We start from the raw sequence: 16408 nt of genomic DNA, 5'->3' as shown, positions 1-16408 counted from the left end.
AGCCTTGCGGAGTCCTTTATGTCTTGGATTGATTGACAATATTCTCTCCAGCCCTGTCTTTTGACTGATGACAGGGCTTGTTTGTAAATTTTGAGAGAGCATTTATACGGTTAGTAAAACTTATGTTTGTGGCAGATATAAAATTGTCCTCGTCATTTTCCTAAGACTGGACAGTTCCTCATTCCACCAAGAAGGAAGGGTTTTACGGCTATAATTAACTTGGCAAGAGACTCTAAAAGCTTTACTTATAGAAGTTTCAAAGGTTTTCACCTTTTCATTGCATTTCCAGATCCTTTAGTACATTTTAGAGTATATCGAAAGTTCTGCGACTCATTCTGAAATGTTGTTTAAAATACTCATCATAGTTTACTAACATTTTACGTTCCCAAAAAGTGCTGGTACGTACCTGCATAAATATTAAAGCTCTTCTTTTCTTTCGAAGTTTCAGGATTTGCAAAAGAAAACGACGTTTTTTTTACGGTAGAGGCTTGAGATCTTTTTATGTATTAAGATCAATTTGAGTTGGTGAGAGTTCATTTTATTTTCACAAAAAAATTTGAGAAGAACAAAACTCAAAAATTTTTTCAAATACAAAATTTGACATTCGGTGTTAATCAAACTTAAATGTCAAATAAAACCTGTAAATGTTCGGTGTGAACGATTTTCGGGCTTCTGAAAACTTTTTGCCGTAAACTCGGTTTTGGGTTTGGTGTGAAAAGGCTATTAGTATTAGGATAGACAGGAAATAAAAAACTAAAGATTTTCTGAGTTATTGCGTTTCGATAACGATTTGTTTTTGTTTGGAATGTCTCCATTTTTTCTCTTGAAATTTATTGTATGCTTGTGCAGCCTTTCCGTAGCCAAAAACCAATGACATTGATTTATAAAATATGCAAACGAAAAAGTTTCCTTCTCAAACAACGAAACCATTTGGCTCGCATTAACCAAGTTTAATCGTGTAATAGCAGACTTATATACAAGTATCTCTGATGCAGCGCTTCTTCTTCCGTGGGACACTTCTTTTATGGTTCTCCTATGTTTGCAATAAAAATGTTAGATTTTACCATAAAACTGCTAGAACGTAGTTGCTACAGAAATGCTTCAACTAAAGCGTTTCAAATGAATTCCACATCGGAAAAGAAAAATCACAGCAACAGATGTATAAACTCAGATTAATATTTTCTCTATTTTTACAGGTATTTATATCAAATAATTAACCTTTTTGATTTAAATTTAAAAAAGTAACTGCAATTAGAAAATTCTGTATAACAGATTCACTTTTATCCCATACACCAACCATCACCGATTCACTATTCAAACCAAATTCCAGCTGAATGCTTTCATTCCAGCAGTTATACTTCTGTCAACGCGTCGTTTCTGTCAAACAACACATCTGTCAAAAACCAAACCATTTTTAATTTGAATGCATATTTTCATAAACTGTTAGGTCTTTTTCGAAAAGCGGTTCAAATAAAAAATTCGCACAAAAATTTCCTGAAATCTGAAAAATCTTATTGAAAAAACGTGTCTATTGCCAAAATGTCAATTTCATCATCAAAATAACGCCCCACCAATTGATATTTTAATAATTTTACAATAAATCTCGTGAGTTTTTTGTAATTTTTAATTAAAATGGAAAACTGCTTCAGCGACCACAAAACACCGAAAAAGAGTATTCACATCGATGGCGAGAAATTACTCGATAAAATCAATATTTTAACAACAAAATACGAAAATAGTCTAAAGGTAATCTTTTCCCGCTCGAGCGTACGAAGTCCTTTGAAAACTCACTTTTAAAATTCATTCCATTGCAGGTTCCTACGATAAAGGATTTCGTTATCATCAAACCCATCTCGAGGGGAGCATTCGGAAAAGTGTTCCTCGGCTACAAGAACAATGATCCCAACAAGCTATTCGCTGTTAAGGTGAGTAAAGTGCAGTGGGAGTTTCATATTCCATCGATATTTCAAGAACATGTCTGTTTTTTTTCCACAGGTTATGAGGAAGTCGGAAATGATAAACAAGAACATGGTCTCGCAGGTCATCACCGAACGCAATGCTCTCGCCTTATCACGCAGTCCGTTCTGCGTGAGTCTGTTCTATTCGTTGCAATCGGTGTCGTATGTTTACCTGGTCATGGAGTACATGGTTGGCGGGGATTTGAAATCCCTGCTGGCCATGTACGGGTTCTTTGATGAACCAGCTGCCAGGTTCTATGTGGCAGAGATTACTTTGGCGTTGCAATATCTTCACGAGCATGGAATTGTCCATCGGGACATCAAGCCTGACAACATGCTTGTCTCGGCCTCTGGTCACGTGAAGTTGACTGATTTTGGTCTGAGTAAGATTGAATTGAGAAGAGGTATACGAATTTGGAATCATGGAATTGTTTGAAGAGTTTCTCTAAGTATTTGTGTTTTCTTTTTTTAGATCTTGAAATATCGGATTTAATTAATTGTTCACCCAACTTGAATGCCAGGACACCTGGGCAACTGCTTTCCCTGACGTCGCATCTTTCTTTTGGTTCCGAAAAGAAACACGAAGGCGCTACCTCACATCTTCTAAATGCAATGAACAAACATAGCAAGTGTGGTAAGTGTTCAAATTTAAAAATAAATGTGTTCTAAAAATTTAACACTTTTGATCCGAATGTTTTGCTACTTGGAAAAGAGTGCAAATGGAAAGGTAATTTGTGTGTTCTTTATTTTGCAACTCCATAAGAAGAATCAAGGCTCCCAGTTAGTGAGTTCTATTAAAAGTTGATTGTTTTATCATCAGTATTAAGTTTGCTTAACGTTCTTTTGACTTATACAACAAGCCTTGCAAAACGAATGGTCTAAGTTGATAATCAGTGATGGGAATGACCCATTTCGGTTCTCCTTTGAGTGTGTTGTATTCTTCCAATGCAAAAATTAGGTGAAAAACCTTAAAGATAGAGGTTTTTGAGGTTAAATCAAACAAAGAACAGAAGCACTGTAATGTTTCTGCTTTAGACAAACAAACAATTCAGGCTTTAATTCGTCTCGGGATACCTTGAATAAGGTTTTTTACGATTGCGTTATCGGAATGATCTTACTCCTCAATCTGACCAGAAGTCAGCCTACTTAGTGTCTCGGAAAGAGCAGGGCGTTACCTTATCATTTTTTCCAGCAGATCCCAAATATTTTCGATGGGATTCATGTCCGGGATCTTGGCAGGCCAAGCCATCACATCGATTTCTACTTGTTCCAAGTAGCCTGTAATGTGAGGTCTCATTGTGTTTCAAATGGTGGTGATGTAATAATGGTGATGTAATAATTGGAGTTCACTTTGCACAGCCCAATTATTCCTTGCATGGAAATACCTGCCCACATAATGACGTAACCTCTTCAGAAATGGGCAAATGTTGTCAAATTGTATCTCCCACCTAATTTTCTTCACACTCTTGCTGAAGGCGAGTGAATTCCACTGTTTAAGCATTCAAAGTGATCCCTCTCACTGTCCGTGAGGCACTTCAACCGCTGTTTGGTGACCATCTCGAAGGCTTTGAGGCACCCAAGGTTAGGTTAGATTATAGTGGCTGTCCAAGATGGAAACGAACACACTTAGGCCAGTTTAATGGCCCATTGTGATACCACATGAATCTTGAGGCTTCCTCCTAAGCTCAATGGAACCAGCTTGAGTCCCTTACGAAACGTGAGAGGCTGATTATGCTGATATGGCTTAGGTTAGGTTAAAGTGGCTGCGGATTAAAATCCACACACTTAGGCCAAGCGAAAGGTCCATTGTGATACCACATGAATCTAGAGAATAACTTCTTACTAGTCGAACCTTTTTGAGCTTTTTATAAAACGTAGAAGATATTTGGTATCCTTTTTAGCTAGTTCACTGGGATTATCAAAAGAGTAGTCCCCCAGATGAAGTTTGTATCTGAGTGAAAGAGCAGGGCAAGTGTAGAGGAGATGAGAGATTGTTTCCTCTTCTTCTTCGTCCATACTGCTCCTACAGAAGTCATGTGAGGCTACACCAAATCGTATTGCGTGTCTGCCTATAAGACAGTGTCCCTTAAGGACGCCTATTAGGGAGCTAATAGGAAGTCTGCTTTGAGATAACAAGTCTTTAGAGCGCTTTAGGTCCAGTGAAGGCCATATGAGTTTTGTGGCTGCGCATGTTGGTAAGTAGTGCCACCTAGAATTTGCTATCGCAAAAGCTGTTTCTTTTAGCATAAGTTTACATGTAGCTATCGGTATACCTATCTTCTCCCTTTCAAGTGAAATAGGTTTGACGGTTCCATTTTTAGCGAGTTCATCGGCTCTACAATTACCTGTGATGTCTCTGTGGCCCGGCACCCAACAGAGGTGAATGTTAAATTGCTGCGCCATCTCCATAAAAGACGATCGACAATCGAGGGCCGTTAAAGCTTTGGTTGAGACACCGTCAAGGGATTTGATAGCAGCCTGACCGTCAGAGAAGATGCGGATATCAGAAGTTGATATCACATTTTCTCTTAGCGAGGAGAGGACCTCTTTGATCGCTAAAATATCCGCTTGGAAGACGCTACAATGATTAGGGAGGCGGAATGAGATGCTTAGATTAAGCTTTTCTGAGTACACACCACTACCAACTCCCTCATTTGCCTTGGATCCATCTGTATAAAAATGAATACTTTTATTATCCAGAAGTTTTTTGTCTTCCCATCTCTGGATGGAATGGATACCTGGAAGTTTTTTCCAAATAGGGGTTTAGGTATGGTGTAGTCTATGTACTTTGGTATAGAACCAAAGAGGTTCAAAATGATGGAGTGCCCCACATTGTTGTTGGTCCATTGAGATGAGGCGTCGAGTCTTATCGCAGTACTCGCTGCCACTTGTTTACTGAAGATGTCGAGGCTGCTGAGGGTGTGGTTCTCAATGCCCCGCTTATGCAGAGACATGCAGTGCGTTGGACTCTGCTGAGTTTGTCGTAGTATGTGACTTTCTTCAGTGCAGTCCACCATACTGCAACCCCGTACATAAGTATTGTTCGGATGACCGATGTGTATAGCCAGTAGGTTATGCGAGGTTGAAAACCCCATTTGTTTCCTACAGCTGTAGCTTTTTTAACTCTTTCCTGTATATTAGATTTTCAACTTAATTTTTTGTCCAATATCAGACCAAGGTATTTGGCTTCATTGGTAAAAATTACTTACTTACTTAAGGTGGCGCTACAGTCCGGGGCGGACCTGGGCCTCAACCAACAAGCGTCTCCAGCCAGCTCGGTACCTAGCTAGCTGTCTCCAGTTTCTCACGCCAAGTTGGTTGAGGTCCCACCTCGGTACTCCACCTAAGTCGCGGTCTTCCTCTACTGCGCCGTCCCTCGGGTTTGGATTCGAAGACCTTCCGGGCTGGAGCGTTGATGTCCATCCGCTCTACATGACCTAGCCATCTAAGCCGTTGGACTTTAATTCTGCTAACTAGGTCAGTTTCGCTGTACAGCCCGTACAGTTCGTCGTTATATCTTCTCCTCCATTCTCCATCTATGCGTACGGGACCAAAAATCACCCGAAGAATTTTTCTCTCGAAGCATCCTAAGACACTCTCATCTTTCTTTGACAGGGTCCAGGCCTCAGCGCCATAAATGAGAACCGGGATGATGAGTGTCTTATAGATGGTGATATTACATGCTCGATAGAGGACTTTACTTCTCAATTGCCTTCTTAGTCCAAAGAAGCAGCGATTTGCAAGAGTTATTTTTCGTTTGATTTCAGCGCTGGTGTCGTTGTCTGCATTAATAGCGGTGCCTAGGTAGACAAAGTCCTTAACTACCTCAAAGTTATAGCTGTCCATGGTGACGTGTTGTCCAAGACGTCGTCGTTCAGTGTCCTTATTTGATGACAGCATATACTTGGTCTTGCCCTCATTGACCACTAAACCCATCTTCTTCGCTTCCGTCGCAATGCTCAAAAACGCTCCACTGACATCACGCTTTGATCTTCCAATTATGTCAATATCATCTGCGTAACCGAGTAATTGGATGGACCTTTGGAAGATTGTGCCTCTAGTGTTGACGGTTGAGTTTTGCACAATTCTTTCCAGATCGATGTTGAAGAAGTCGCATGACAGTGCATCGCCTTGTCTAAAACCTTTTTTGACATCAAATGCATCGGTAAGATCTTTTCCGACCTTGATAGAGCAGCGTGCATTCTCCATCGTCATTCTGCACAAACGAATAAGTTTGACAGGGATGCCAAAACTAGACATTGCTCTGTAGAGCTCTTCCCTATAAATGCCGTCATACGCGGCTTTAAAATTGATAAAGAGATGGTGGGTAGCGGTTTAAAGCTCCTGGGTTTTTTCCAAGATCTGCCGGAGATTCCACTCATGGGGCATGCTTTCTTCCGACCTAATTTTGCAGATGAGTTGGTGCATGCTCCCTACCAAGTCATCGCCTGCTGCTTTGAATAGTTCGTCAGCGATGCCTTCAGCTCCAGCAGCTTTGTTTGACTTAAGTTTAGATATAGCTATCTTCACTTCGTTAAGGTTTGGTAGTCGGAATTATCTGTGTCGCCTAGGTTGAGTGGTTCTATCTCCCTTACAGCGGAATTCGGTTCGTCATAGCCGTTATATAATTTGGAGAAGTGGTCTTTCCATATTCTCAACATCAACTGCGGTTCTACTACGATGTTCCCCTGATCGTCTTTACAGGCTTCGGTTCGTGGCTGGTAAAATTTACGAACCTCCTTCCCATTATGACATCCCTCTATCTCCTTGATCGCGCGCTTCTCATGCTCTCTTTTTTAAATCTAAGAAGACGCTGTTTCTCTTTCCTCTTCTGCTCGTAGAGCTTGCGAGCAGCTCTAGTCCTCCTGTGCAGCGCCGTTTTGTATGCTTTTTGTTTCGCTGCGTGCGCTTGTCAGCATTCGTTGTCAAACCAGGGGATTCGCTGTGGTGGCCGTGTATAACCTAGCACTTCAGAGGCGGCATCTCTGATGGCTTCAAGGCAACGTTGCCACTGGTTTTCAATGCGTAATGCATGCAGCATAGGACTCCTTAAGAGGTTATTAGAGACCCGATCGGAAAAGGACATGGCAGTCTCTTGCGATTGTAGCCGTCTAACGTCGAAGTTTCTCACAGTACTTCATTGTTTTTTCTTGGATCGGGATATCCGTAGACGTACCTTGGCTTCAACGAGGTAATTGTCCGAGTCAATATTGGCCTCTCGGAATGTTCGGATATCCTATATGCTGAGAAGTATCGTGCTTTGATTGGAATGTGGTCAATCTGGTTGACGGTTGTTTGATCAGGAGATTTCCATGTCCCCTTGTGGATATTGAGATGTGTAAACTGCGTACTAGCTACCAGAACGTCTCGCCCCGCAGCGAAATCGACCAGCCTGAATCCGTTGTCGGAGGTAGTGTCGTGCAGGCTGTATCTCCCGATTATGTCTTCTCTTCCTAGTTTGGCATTAAAATCTCCTAAGACAATTTTAATGTCATAGCCAGGGCACTGCTCATATGTCTTGTCCATGAGCTCGAAGAATATGTCTTTGGTGTCTTCATCTTTCTCTTCTGTTGGGGCATGCGCGCATATTAGGCTTATGTTAGCGAATTTAGCCTTGATGCGGATTGTCGTGATGCGCTCGCTCACACTGTTGAAACTCAAGACTTTTGGCCTGAGCCTAGTTCCAACAACAAATCCACACCCAAATAGACGCTGTCTTTGTTCTCGGTAGCAGTCGCCGTAGTAGATATCACAGTCTTTTAGTTTGCGTTTGCCGGGTCCATCCCATCGCACTTCTTGGATGGCCGTAATATCTGCCTTGCAGCAGTTTAGGGCTTCCGCTAATTTTTCGGCTGCACGTAGTCTGTTAAAGGACCTAACATTCCACGTACATATCCGAAGTTTGTTGTCCTTATTTCGTTTGCGTGGGTTCTCAACAGTGAATCCGTCCGTATCCGAGGCTTGTTGGTGTTTCGCAACTAGAGGTATTTTTTACGTGGCCTGGAAGTCACCCCGACGCCTGGATAAAGAGAGGTGCCTTAGTGGAAACATCTCTCCCCCCCCCCCCCTCTCTCGACAACTTTCTACTGGGTTTTGAGAAAAACCTGTCGACGCTTGTGTCTTCTTGAATGCACATGTCTACCATTTGAACATCATCACTATGCACAGCCCAATTATTCCGTGCATGGAAATTCCTGACCACACCATGACGTAACCTCTTCAGAAATTTTCCCGCTAAGCAACTGTTGTCGAATTGTATCTCCCACCTGATTTTGTCCGCACTCTTGTACTTCCATCTAATGAGTGTAGAAAAAACCTGGACTTATTAGTGAAGAGAACTATTCCCTTGTCGGCTTCGGTTCAATCTTGCTGAAGGCGAGCAAATTCCATTCGCCCATGCTGTAACGTGAGTCTTGGTATACGATCACTCTCAATTAAACGACGCGCGCCGCCGCCCCACCGTTTAAGCATGCAAAGTAATACCTCTCACTGATTAAAGCCCGTGAGGTACTTCAACCGTTGTTTGGTGACGATCTCGAAGGCTTTGAGGCATCTAATATCTTCGCAAAAATAAAACGGAATATTATCAAAATAATAACAACACATCATAAATTATGACTGAGCCCCTTTTTTGGGACTCAGTGTAGTTGTTTGTCTTTAGTCAGAGGAACAGCCGACATATAACTGGCCATGTGAAAAACACGGATTATCAAAAGTAATACGACAAACAATTAGCGACTGCCCTTGACATTTCTTTATCGACATTGCAAATGCTGTAAGTAACTGTTTAAAGTCAAATGACTTAACATAAGGATTACCTATCCGATCTTTAGTTTTCGATTATGAGGTTTTAATTCGGGCAATCCACATAATTTAAGAAACCCGTTGGATAGTTGATAACATCATCTTGGTTAACAACAGAGCTCAAGAGACAACTGATGAACATACCCGGAAGTGCGAGTATTACGGCTGAAATGCTTGGAGGATGTAAATGTTTCGGTTATAGTTCTTTCGCCTTTAAACTTTCTTGAGAGGCACCTGCCCAATTATTTGAGTTATATTATAGTTTTGGATGAATGAAGGGGTGAAAAGTTTCTTGCACCTAGCAGCATTTTTGAAAATGTCAAATATGTATTCTTTAAAAAGTTGATTAGTTTTCTGGATGAAAGTGCCACTCATGGATAGTAGCATCTGGGGTGAGTTACTCTTTAACGACAGTAAACAGCATCGAGTTTCTAAACCATTAAATCCTACACAGTTATTATTTCCCCATCCTGCTGTCGAGATGGGAATATAATAAGTTTAACATGCGCTGTTGGTTAAGTTCCACATCCGAATGACTAGAATCTAGAAACGAATCTTAAAAGCTAAGAGAACTGTCGTCACCGAAAGAGTTTAATGGATTAGAAGTGGCATACAAGGAAGATTCGGAGACAAAAAACGGAGCATTGGGGGATACCAACATTTATTTTATGAATTTTAGACTTGAAACCAACCATCTAATACAACTTGTATTGAACGGTTAGAAAGATAGTTTCCAATCCAAAAAAGACGAGCTTCATCAATGTCAAAAGTACGCACTTTCGATATGAAAGCTTGGTGCCCAACTCTAACAACAGCTTTTGAAATATCAAATGCAATAATCTTACTCTCTACAAAAGGATTTACTTCACTATTCTGTGAGGTAAGCCATGAGATGACCAGTGGATCTATTGTGACGAAAACCATACTGCGGGTTATTCCACTCGGAAAAAGTCCTGTACAATAGGACAGATAAAAGAGCTTACGCATTGATTTTGACAGCGTTGAAAAAAAACCTTTACAGAACAATAGGGGGATTCTATCCGGGTCAGCGGATTTGTGTATGTCAAGGTCGTTTAGTACTCTTGCGATATTTTGTCCCATAAAATCTTTTTCGAGCTTACATAGGGAGTGTCATTGTGGATGTGCGTCGGAACCGAGGATTACGTTTTAACGGAAATGTTTACTACCTTTTGAAGATTGTAATAATTTTTCGAAGCAATTTCTGATCGGGTTTCTTCAGTGGAGAAACTTACATCTCTGATACTAATAACCTCCTTACAGTTGGAATCGAACTCTTGAGTTTTATACATTTCACCCTATTTGAAATAACATTTTTCATTTTACAAAGAATTAAATTTGTAACCATATTTGCGCTGAAATCCACTTAACTATCGAAGAAGTGATCAGTTAAAGTTCCTGAAGAAGTCTCATATTGTCAAACGGTTCTCATAGCAGTTGTTTGTTTAACTGTGTTTCTTTTGGCATGAGAAACTTGCAGATACGATACAATGGTTTGATATGCCTAGAGGCGGTAATACACTATTTGCATTTTTAGGATCAGAGATTAGAAACAAGTCTAGGGTGTTGGCGGATTGACTACAACGTTAGGAATTCGAGAAGGCTCCTCAACAAGCTGAGTTATTTGATTTAACTCAGCAAAGACTTCAACATACCTTTTATCGGGGGTTGTCTGGCCAGAAAACGCCCGCAATGACAATTTCAGAGTGACGATAGTAGGCAACAATTCTTTGGATTTAATCAAATTCGTTAACAGTTAAATTTCTGTCCAGATTTGGACCTATACCAGTTGTCGTTGAAATATCTTAGATCGTTTATATATCTCATATTTGGTCTTCCTCACGATCTTGATTCGTTTGGTGGGTCCTTTTGGTTATTATTTTCGGACATTTGTTTGCTTGCATTCCTAAAATGTGACCTACACATTTAATTGTTTTATTCGTTAAATTACGTCTTCTTCTGTCCTTATATTGAGTAATCGTCTTTAAATATTTGCTTGAAATTTTCGAAATTTGTCGAGTGAATTTGATGTGAGTCCCATTGATTTTAATCTGTATGTTAAGACATATTGTGAATTTTGGCCTTTAGCTCCAAAATCAGTTTTACATTTGAAAATTGCTTCCAACTGATAGTTCTACTTCGATGGAAACTTCGTTTAACATTATTTGTTCAAGGTCGTCTGATGTTTCGGATCGCAAAATAATATATCCGTGTGTTTATTCCAAATCTATTGGCCAGTTAAGATTGCCAAAAATGTCTTCGACAAGTGATGAAAAAAAACTTGTGGTTTGTCGCGAATCGTTTTAGACTATGATACTTCTTTAAATGGAGATTCCACATTGAGGCATTCTTTATAAGAATTATGACCCATTTTATTTTTCCCTTGAAATGTTTTTAATTGGGTTCTAAGTTTGTCTTAAAGATTGGATAGTGGTCGAGAATGATTTTATATGTTTATATAAGGGTTTTTTTTTTAAAGCTATAGGAAAGTTTTTCAAGAAAAAAACACATACAATTTAAAAAAAAAATGCATTCAATCTTTTTTTGAATGCGTCAATTGAAGCGGGCTTGACTGTATGGACATGAGCTTAAACATAGCCTCACAAAAAATAGTCCAAAGACGTTAAATCGCAATAAGTCAATTGATGCGCGTGCTGTGTGGCATGTGAAACTGTCTTGTTGAAACCACATGTAATGATAGTCGAACTGTTCCATTTTGGGCAGCAAAAAGTTGGATATTCACATTTACGTTACGATTCGCATCATCTTTGAAGAAATACGGTCCAATGATGCCACCAGCCCATAAACCGCATCAAACTGTGACTATTTCTGGATGCATTGCACATGCTTATACTCACTCCAAAATCGACAATTCTGCTTAGCCGAAAATGAGCTTCGTTGCTGAACTGACCATAAAATAAAAGAAGCACTCGATGAAATTTCTTAACAGAGCAAGCATTTTAATAATAAAATTCAATAATTTGAAAGCGGTGTTCGTTTGTAAGACGATTCATGGTTAAATTATAGACCAAACTGAAGATCCATTCCTGACAACAGTACTCGCACACAGGAATGGTTGAGAGTTGTAAGTCACTAGGCCCTGGTTCACAACGGACTGTTGCGCCACCCCATTTGATTTGAAACTGAAGATGGTTGACAGTAAGATGGTTGACAGTGAAACAAAACACGAAGCGTGCGTCAGCTACAAAATTACCCTTTACATAGTAAAACACTAACAATAATAATAATTATCCCTAACAATTTAAACAATTCGAGATCTTCTAAAGGATTTTTCATTAAAGGCGGGTCGAAAATTTGCGGAATATATTGCCTCAAACTCTATTGCGCACTTTCATTTTCGATTCGTTGATATACGTATGTTGGCTGATTGTTCAAACGTACTACATAAAAAAGGTGCAAATTTCGCATCGCTCCTAGAACACTCATTTAGCATTCGGATGTGTAGCTCGACGTTGTAACATGCCATTTGTATATCCAAAAAATTCAATTAAAAAAAATTAAGCATACGTTTTTATTACAAGAATCAAGTCGTCAGAAGAGGCAGTATTCTTTTGAATATCACTTTTAAATATTACATAGCATAGCAGGCATATTAAGCTGTCAGAAATGTATTCTAGATTCACATCATTATCCTTTAACGGCAGTATTGTTTAATGGGGGACTACAAACCGTATAGAATTTAAAGCTTCAAAAACTCAATGCTATCCGCTATCGATACTAGGTGCTTAGGAATCCTCCGACCGACGGTCCGAAAAATGTTTCAACCCTTCTTCACTTCGTATCACATATGACGAGCTGTAATATATTTGTAATACAAGCCACGCTCTTAAAGAAAGGGTGTTTATTTTCAGCCGAATCTTCTTTTGATTTAATAAATAGAATTATGCATATCAGGAAATTAATTAAAGAAACTAAAATGAAAAAAAATGTCCATCTAGTTTCGTGTTTTTAACTACTATGCAAAGAAGCCGAATAAAAAGGTTATATAAATCGCTCTCCGGACGGTCAACCAACAAGACTATACATAATAGCAAGATGTCTCCAGTTTCCACGTTGGGTGAGGTTACTTTCCACATTTACGCGCCACCTCTGCTGCTCTATCTTGTGGGGGTAGATTCGAAGACTTTTCGGACTGAAAGATTATTTTCCATACGCATACGCTCTACTTGACCCAGCTATCTCAGGCATACAGCTCGTCATAGATCAAACGAAGAACTTTTTCTTTTGAAACGACGACGATCGGATAGGTACTTTCATCCCTTTTTGTCATAGTCTATGCTTCTGCACCTTTGGTAGGACGGAGATTATATGGGCGTTTCAATACTCACGAAATCATATTCGGATTATGTTATGTCATAAGCATATGCGAATAATTTTATAGACTTTTGAAAGATGGTGCCAGTGTTGAAGTGGAACTATTCAAGGATGACAATTATATTCAAGAATTTACATGACAATACATCACCTAGTCTATTTTGATATCGAAAGGTTCTGTTAAGTTGTTTCCAAACTTTATGTAGCAGCGAGAATTCTCCATTGTCCTATTGCACAAACGGACGAGTTTGGTAGGGATGCCAAAACTAGACATGGCTCTTCATGGTTCTTCCTTGTAGATGCGGTCATATGACTCTTTAAAATCGATAAAAAATGGTGCCTGGTTCGATTTGTTGTTCTTGGGTTTTTTTTCCAGGATCTTCCCTAATATAAATAATTGATTGACTGTGGACTTTCTTGGTCTAAATTTACACAAATAAAGACCTATCAGGTTATTGGATAACGCCTTTAGACGTTAACATATTACGTCTATAGTTGGTGCAACTTGTGATGTTTCAAAATGTCCTTGTCTAAGATTACTGTGAATTCGTCTGACAACCTTCCTTCCGTTATATTTATATCCACTGTTTATAGCCTTGGTAAAAGTAATCTGGGATGCCCTCCATGTTCCTATCTATTTTTTGCACTTTCCCTACCCAAAGCTCCTAATATGTAGGTACAGTGGCATGCTTTTGTTTTTTACTGGGCCTATTTAAAACCGCAGCAAAATATTCCTTTCATCTTTTGAACTGGTTTATAATCGAAAACTAAAATGTTTTTTCTCTCATTTATAGACACTTTAAAGGTTTTCTCATTTCTTATTTGAATTTACTTTTAGATATAATCCTGGAATCATCTGATAGCGAAGTAGATACATCGTGCAATGGTGAAAAGGTTAACGACAGCAAAATTTCTGGTGTATCACCGTTTTTCTCTGCTGAAGACATAAATATATCAATAACAACACCGCACACATGTATCCAAGTAAGTTTTCCAACTATTCTACTCTTTGAAACAATACTCAATAATTTGTGTGTCCTTATTAGTCAACAGATAGTTCCTCGTCATATCATACCTGCACATCAACGGAGCTAAGCGCAAAAAGTTCCCCAATTGAATTTCATTCCATCAACAAATCCGACGACAATGATACCAGTTCCAAGTCGAAACTGAATGATTGCAGTGTAAGTAACAAAAAACTGAGCCTTTTTCGGAGAATTTAAAGAATATGGTTTTAGGCTTGCAAGCACACCAGCTCAAGAGCTCCATCGGAAGAGAAAGAAAACGTACTGAATGCAAATCTACAAAAACCAGAGACTGATGAAGATCTCAGTAAAACATCGTTTGAATTTTCAATGGTAAAGTCCTTTGCAAGAGTTTATAAGAATTTTAAAAAAAACTTTAATTTAACAGCGGATGCGAACCTCGAAGACTCAAGAAGACTCAGGTGTGTCCAGCCGCAATTCCAATTCAAATTCAAACAACACCAACAACTGCGAGATCTCAGCGATTGACAAAGTCGAAAATTTGTGCAATTCCAAAGAGGATCTCAGCTGCTCGGATTACTCCCGAAGGTTTGTTGCTTTCCACTCGCATGCCCTTTCAAAACTAACCACCAGCAATGTCTCTAGCTATAATGTTAGTAATACAAATGAGCTCAGTGGCCTGCGCATGCATTCACCCTTCCGCAATAGTTCCCGAAGCTTCAAACGACCCGAGTACCTAAGGTGGTACATTTTTTTGACATTTATCCTTCAAATTTCTGTTTTCTAGATTCTTCTTCCCTTTTCGCAGGAGTTTGAAGAGAAAAATCCATTTGATAAATCGCTCGGAAAATAATTCCGGCTTCGACGTTGATGCGAGCTCGGGGAGCACTGGCCTGACGCAGGAAATCGATATTTTAGACATTGGCAGTAGTACGCCAAAGAAGCGAAAAGCCAAGTCGCCCATTCGAGGTGTGCTCAAGGTTCGATCTCTGTCCGACGATGAGTTGCCCATCAATGACAATATTGCCAATGTGGTCTTCTCGACACCGGTGTCATCACAGAAGGCGCCTCGTCGTGATTGCGGACTGCTGGGGAAGCTGAAGGCGACGCGTTTCGCCTTGCCACTGTCGACGGAGACAAAGAAACGCGACTTGGCATTGGAGAAATCTGGTGGAGTGCAATATCTAAAAATTGGCGATGAGCCGACAATGTCACCGATAAATCAAGGAGCTGGTCTGCCAAAGACCCCAAAGACTGTCAATACGCCGTTCCGGACGCCGAAATCTGTTCGTCGAGGAGCTCTCGTCTCGGACGAACGGATTCTGGGAACTCCCGATTATTTAGCTCCTGAGTTGCTTTTATTGTAAACATTTCTTTGATCATTTTGATTTTGGTTTGTTAACAGTTTTTCGTCTGTAGGCATGGACATGGAAAGGCAGTCGATTGGTGGGCATTGGGAGTTTGCTTCTACGAGTTCATGACTGGCATACCACCGTTTAATGATGAAACACCACAGAAAGTGTTTGACAACATTCTACACAAAAGTAATAGAGATTTGTTTGGGATGAAGAGTTTAATGATTCCATTGCGTTTTCTTTTGTAGATATTGAATGGCCACAAGATGATGAAGCACTCTCTCCAGAAGCCGTGGAAGCAGTCGAACTGCTTCTAACCATGGATCCCCTAGAAAGGCCAGCTGCAAAAGAAGTTCAAGCGATGAAATTCTTTAGCTGCATAGATTGGGTGAATCTTGAGAAAGAAACCCCTCCATTTGTACCTTCCCCAGAAAATCCCCAAGACACCGCCTACTTCGATGCTCGCAATAATATGCAACATCTCAAATTATCAAATTTTGCCCTAGAAGACTAAACCAATGCTAAAGTTCACTACTTGCCATATTAATTCTTTTATTTAGATTCATTTAGTAAAATAAAAAAGAACTTAAAGATCTTTAAGACGAAATTGTTGCACAGTCAAATTTCACAACTTCTTTATAACATAAATTAATTAATTAATAATAATTGTTCTTAATTGTTTTATATTTTATAAATAAACACATTTATTTGTTTGTTTTGTTAAGAAGCCAAGAATTGTCAACAATACACAGCAAATTATGTATAAATAATTTTTAAAAACAACATTTTTTGTTATAGAGGTGATAAAATGAGTGGAGGCATTAAGACTTAGGTAATAATGTTCTTGGAGTTTATTTCTCTGTATAAACCGATGTATGTAAAAACGTTCTTCCAACCATATTGGTCACCTTGCGTGTTTAATTTGGGCACCCCTCCAATATCTAGGAGACTG

The 16408-nt window shown here is 39.5% G+C and overlaps 1 protein-coding gene across 2 annotated transcripts; it reads left to right on the top strand.

Annotated features, from left to right (window-relative positions):
- The first annotated feature begins 1389 nt into the window (after positions 1-1389).
- LOC129942763 (serine/threonine-protein kinase greatwall) lies at positions 1390-16154 on the top strand. 2 transcript variants are annotated; one of them, XM_056051822.1, is made up of 12 exons: positions 1390-1746; positions 1815-1925; positions 1996-2362; positions 2431-2592; positions 13954-14099; positions 14162-14299; positions 14354-14473; positions 14529-14689; positions 14747-14845; positions 14910-15464; positions 15521-15645; positions 15705-16154. In XM_056051822.1, the coding sequence occupies exons 1-12, from the start codon at positions 1633-1635 to the stop codon at positions 15968-15970; spliced, it is 2364 nt and encodes a 787-aa protein (XP_055907797.1). In that variant the 5' UTR covers positions 1390-1632; the 3' UTR covers positions 15971-16154. The 2 variants fall into 2 exon arrangements, with proteins under 2 accessions (XP_055907797.1, XP_055907798.1); XM_056051823.1 differs by having other exon boundaries at positions 1391-1746; positions 14747-14842.
- Positions 16155-16408: the final 254 nt, after the last annotated feature.

Source organism: Eupeodes corollae, chromosome 1, assembly GCF_945859685.1.
Source record: "Eupeodes corollae chromosome 1, idEupCoro1.1, whole genome shotgun sequence".
Lineage (NCBI taxonomy): Eukaryota > Metazoa > Arthropoda > Insecta > Diptera > Syrphidae > Eupeodes > Eupeodes corollae.
This window is presented reverse-complemented; position numbering and strand designations above follow the sequence as displayed.